The 6,000-nt window shown below is 41.5% G+C and overlaps 1 protein-coding gene across 2 annotated transcripts in view; it reads right to left on the bottom strand.

Annotated features, from left to right (window-relative positions):
• TBC1D9 (TBC1 domain family member 9) overlaps positions 1-6,000 on the bottom strand; it is a 141,323-nt gene that overhangs the window by 65,252 nt on the left and 70,071 nt on the right. The window contains exon 3 of one of the 2 annotated variants that reach the window (XM_032246511.1): positions 1,894-2,012. In XM_032246511.1, the coding sequence (XP_032102402.1) occupies positions 1,894-2,012 (119 nt within the window). Of the gene's footprint in view, positions 1-892; positions 911-1,893; positions 2,013-6,000 lie in introns of those variants that run through there. The other variant, XM_032246512.1, reaches the window with a different exon arrangement.

Raw genomic sequence — 6,000 nt, 5'->3', positions numbered from 1 at the left:
TTAAAAAAAAAAAAAAAAAAAAAAAAAAAAAAAAAAAAAAAAAAGGAGACTGGCTGGGCACGGTGGCTCAAGCCTGTAAGCCCAGCACTTTGGGAGGTTGAGGCAAGCAGACCACCTGCAGTCAGGAGCTCAAGACCGGACGGGCCAACATGGTGAAACCCTGTCTTTACTAAAAAATACAAAAAAATAGTTGGGCGTGGTGGGGGACACCAGTAATCTCTGCTACTTGGGAGGCTTGAATCGCTTGAACCCAGGAGGCAGAGGTTGCAGTGAGCCGAGATCACCCCATCTGCGCTCCAGCCTGGGCAACAAGAGTGAAACTCCATCTCAACAAACAAACAAACAAACAAGCAAACAAATAAATAGATTAAGACTGTGACAAGGACAAAGGAGGCAATTTGTAGGGGCTCCCTCTAAATCTGGGATAGTGTGAGCACCAAAATAATTAAAGTCCAGTAATAAAACACAACAACTAGAAAACATAGGAATCGAGTCCATGTCAACAATCAATAAATAATAAATGGAGGGAAGGCTCTTGCTTACAGTGGAACAATAGTTGACAAATGCTAAATGTCAGAGAGGCCTCAAACTGGATGAGCATTATTTTACAAAAATTACCATCTTGTAAACTATCACAGTAAAGATTGGTTCAGATGAAAAATCATAAATGGATCGATCCTAAATCAAAAGATCCTTTTGACAAGGAGTAATATATTTGTGTGGCCCGAAAATGTTTTCTTACAGAAAACTGTTTATTATTTGCAAAGGTAAAATTAGTACTCTACAGTTACTAATTGGATATAACAACTTGACTGGGTTTACAATGCCAATGAGGGGTAAATGAGTGTCATGGGCCTCAAGAAATAATACTGTGAGAAGGACACAGGCTCACCTATACAGTATTCCATCCAGGAATGCAACATCTGAATCAATTCATAATATCTGACAAGACACAAAATGAAAACATTCTAGTAAAAAATCAGAATTGTATACTTTAAAAACTTGGGTGTCATAGAAGACAAGGAAAGGCTCTGGAAATGTTCCAGACTGAAGGAGACTAAAGAAATGAAACCAAATGCAATGTCTTTCTAGATTATAACTGTACTGGAGTGGGGTGGGGAAGGCTGTACAGGGCACAAGTGGGCCAGCTAATGAAATTAGAATGTGTATCAAATATTTTAGTACTAATGAGAAACTTATATATAATGTTAAGTACTACAGCTGATAAATATAGCGTTGTTATTTAACAGAGTATCTTGCATGTTCTCATTCACATGTGGGAGCTAAAAAATTTGATCCCATAGAGATACAGTAGAATGGTATTTTCCAGAGGCTAGGAAAGTTGTGAGGGTGGGAGGGGGAAATGGAGAGAGGTGGGTGAATGGTTCAAACTTACAATTAGACAGAAGAAATAAGTTCTAATGTTCCATAGCTCACTAAGTGACTATAGATACCCACAATATATAGTCTATTTCAAAGCAGCTAGAAGAGAGAACTTGAAATGTTACCAACACATAGAAATAATAAATATTCCAGATGATGTATACCCCAAATACCTTGACTTGATCATTCCACATTCTACGATGTAAAAAACACGCACATGTAACCCACAAATATGTAAAATATCATATATTTATAAAAGATAAAAAAGAATATTTTTCTAAGAATATTTCCTATTCTTAGAAAATACACCCTGAAGTATTCAGGAGAAAATTCCTTTCAAATAGAGAGGAGGGAAACCCACACATGAGAAATCAAATGGGGTAAAATGTTAACAGGTAAATTTGGGTAAAGGTATACAAGTATGTTTTATTCCATTTGTATTTTTACAACATTTCTGTAAATTTGAAATTATTTCCTATTAAAAAGGTATTTTTTCTTTTATCCCACTACCTGTATTTTTCCTCTCACAAATGTGGTGATATCATTCTCATTTTCAAAGATGGAGAGTGTCTGCAAGAGATTTTGCTCCAGCCATTCCCAGTGTTCAGTGATTTCTTTCCTGGAACCACCTGTACAAATGAAAATAACAATACTGCCTGTCAGATATCATGCCAAAGATATTTTTAAAACCAGGCTTACTTTGTCAATATATTCTATACCACCAAAGGAGACTATTGGTCCAAGAGCTCTGCCTTTAAATGCTTTCTCTCCTCCAGAGGACAGACACACACTCACAAGACATTTAAGGATGTGGAAACACAAGAGTTAAGTGCTGTATTATAATCAAGTTTGATCAGGTGAGTGCAGAGGCTTTGAGGACACAGTTTCAGACCAGAAGGCAACAACATTTCTCAAATTCACTTTTCCGGACTAGAGTTTAGCACATCCCTCCCCTTTCCTCCCTTCTAGAATTTGCACTTTACAGAGTAACATAGAGCTTATGATACTAGGTTACAGTTGTTAAGTTGAAACAGTATGAGAGCTTTAGTATGCCACTGGAGATCTGATGTAACCACCTCCTATAATGGGCAAAAAATTACTCTCACTCACTTCAATTATGAATGAGATGAGAAAATGGACTATCGCTAGGGAATAGCAGCCTGGCTCTCATTAGCACAGTTGCCTTGAAATGTAATGGGATGAGGTCATCCTTGCAGCCTCAACCATGTCACCACGTTTTGGTCAATAATAAGCAGCATTTCAGATATCTCTTCTGGCAACCTCCAAACTTAAACAATCAGCTTTGTAGCATATATAATCACTACTCTTGTTTTTGCTCACAGCTGCGGAGTATAATAGATATGCCATCAGGATATGGGTGTAAAGATACTGGACTAAATTCCCCTAAAAACAGTTTTTTATAAGTTGTCCGTGTGTGTGTGTGTGTGTGTGTGTGTGTGTGTGTGTGTGTGACATCTATATCTATATCTCTATATAAAATTGTATGCAGTGTTCATTCTAGAAGTAAAGAAAGAGTTTGTGATTCCACTGATGCATCCTTCAGGATTCTCATTCGATTTCCAAGTTATACTTTAATTAATTTCTTAAAAGTGTTTTCTCTGTTCTTTGTCATCAGTGAGATCTCAGAACCTCAATCTGATTGCTGACAAAGAAAGACAGGAGACACAATGTATCTGCAATTACACTCAGAACCGTAGAAGCAGAACTAAAATCTGAGAATGAGAAATTTGTGTGTGTGTGTGTGTGTGTGTGTGTGTGTGTGTGTGTGTGTGAGAGAGAGAGAGAGAGAGAGAGAGAGAGAGAGAGAGAAATTTCAGATACACTGAGTAAAGGCAAAACAAAACCCACATTTAACTTTCATTTACTTTAAAACTAAACATCAAAATTGCCTGCAAGGGATGCTTATGCGAAGGATAAAAGGCAGACATCAGCTAGGTGCAGTGGCTGATGCCTGTAATCCTGGCACTTTGGGAGGCCAACGCAGGAGGATCACTAGAGCCCAGGAGTTCAAGACCAGCTTTAGTAACATGCGGAGCCCTGGTCTCTACAAATAATAATAATAAAAAATTTAGTCAGACATGGTGGCGTGTGCCTGTAGTCCAGCTACCTGGGAGGTGGAGGTGAGAGGTCCACACGAGCCTAGGAGATTGAGGTTGCAGTGAGTCATGATCACATCACTGCACTCCAGCTTTGACAATGACAGAGTGAGACCCTGTCTGAAAACAAACAAACTAACAAACAAACAAAGCAGATATCTTAGTGGAGAAGAGTCCAATGAAAACACTGAAGAATACATTGCTCTTCTTCCTGGGTATTTTCCACACTTGCTCTTTCAGGGCCATAGGCAACCACGTATGAAAATAACGGGATAACTGTTCTACAGTGTCATGGTAAGACCTTGAAATTAGGACATCCGGGTACCCCTCTTTCTCTGCCACCAGTCAGCTGGGTGACTTTAGACAGGCGCTTAATCTGTCTCAAATTCTGTAAAATTGAGATAAATTAAAAACACAAAGCTGGCTGGGCGCAGTGGCACACTCCTCTAATCCTAGTGCTTTGGGAGGCAGAGGTGGAGGGATCACTTGAGGACAGGAGTTTGAGACCAGCTTAGGCAACATAGTGACATCTTCATCTGTACACAAAATTTAAAAATTAGCTGGGAGTGGTGGCACACACCCATAGTCCTAGCAACTCTGGATGCTGAGGTGGGAGGATAGCTTGAACCCAAGAGTTTGAGGCTGCAGCCATGATGGCACCACTGTACTTCATTCAGCCTGGGCAACAGAATGAGACCCTGTGTGTGTGTTTATGTGTGTGTGTTTGGAGGTGGGGAGATTAGGGGAGAGGGGAGAGAGAGAAAGAGAGAGAGAGTCCAACAAAACAACAACAAAAACCTTTACCCATTTCAGAGAAATACTGTGAAAATCACAAGGGGTAATGCCTGTAGATACACTGTGGACAGTAAAAATACTGTTCAAATGCAAACTACAATGCCTATTTGAAATATTTAGGGAATGAGTCATTGCAGAGTTTGAGAGCTTTAAAATACTTCAAACTTAAAAATTTTAAACACTAATTGGAAAATTTTTTCAGACATATGGAGCCCTTCCTTTTCTGTAACAAGGTCATCACCATCACTAGCTGTGACATGCAGCAGACACAGAGCCCTGTGCAGAATAAATGCCAGCCATGAATCCTCCACCAGGCTGTTCCACCTGTGCTTGTGGCATTGTCAGATGGACTACACCTTACGACAGAAGTACTCCTGGGAACCACAGGACTCCTGAGTTCTGCAGACCCAGGAGTCATAATTCACCTGCTTTGCCTCTCATCTGTCCCTGTCTACGTTGACCACAGATGTGTCTTGTAGAGTCTAACCAGGATAATCAGGCTCTTAACTGGTATCTCACCATGCTCTGCCCTTTACCAAGTTATCACACCAGATACTTTACTTTTAGAAGTCCATGTAATCCAACACTATTCCTTGGTTGTCATGGATAGAAAAGCCCATCAGCCACAAGACCTATCAGCTTTGCACATGCTGCTTTCAAAACCTTCCCTTCTCCTTCCCTCTGTCCTCCCTCCTTTCCTCCCTCCCTCCTCTCTTCTCCTCCCCTCCCTCCTCTCTTCTCCTCCCTTCCCCTCCTCACCTCCCTTTTCCTCCTCCCCTCCCCCCCCCTTTTTTTTTGAGACAGGGTCACCCTCTGTTGCCCAGGCTGGAGTACATTGGCATAATCTTGGCTCACTGAATCCTCAAGCTCCTGAGCTCAGGATATCCTATCACCTTAGCCTCCCAAGTCGCTGGGACTACTGATGCATTCCACCACACTAGACATTTTTTTTTGTATTTTCAGTAAAGACAAGGTTTTGCCATGTTGCCCAGGCTGGTGAGAAACTCCTGGCCTCAACAATCCACCAGCCTTGGCCTCCAGAAGTGCTGGGATTACAGGCATGAGCCACCAACTGGCCCAGCCTGTGTGCTTTATGCATAAAGAATGCATAAAAGTTTCTTTGTGCACACATTTCTATGTGTACATCCCACCACACATACACCCACAGCAGAAATGGTATATGCCCATGTGAATGCACTCATTCAATAAACATCTACTTGTACCTGCAACCTTCACTGACATATGAAGGTCCACATGGCTAATGTGTCTTTCGCCACCCCGTCTTCAAATAGTCATCTGAGTAATCTTGCATTGAGGTTCAGGTTTACTATCATTGTTTCCCCATCTGTTGCCTCCTCTGCTGTCCCAGGACCTGCTGTCCCACGCTGCCCATTGTCCATCATTTCCATAATCCCTACCATCCACTTCCATCATTGTTTTCACCACTGGCTCTTTTCTCTACTGCTCACTATGAGGGAGGTCATGCCCACATGTCCATCTTCCTTTACCAGCACTAGCCCCAAACCTATTGCTTCTGCTTGTGCTGTTTTTGTTCTGTCCTCCATCTCCTGTTCTTCCTCCCACACTTGTCAGTGTCACATGAAAAGGCTGGCCTTTTGGAGTCATCACCAGCCACTCGCTGCTCCCACATATGGGAGAGGTAAGTCTCAGGATCTTCAAGCCTTTCGGCATGCTCAGTGCTTTG

This window comes from Sapajus apella, unplaced genomic scaffold (genome assembly GCF_009761245.1).
Source record: "Sapajus apella isolate SASKATOON/1434 unplaced genomic scaffold, GSC_monkey_1.0 scaffold61, whole genome shotgun sequence".
NCBI lineage: Eukaryota > Metazoa > Chordata > Mammalia > Primates > Cebidae > Sapajus > Sapajus apella.
Note: the sequence above shows the minus strand (reverse complement) of the source record. Positions and strands in the feature narration are given on the sequence as shown.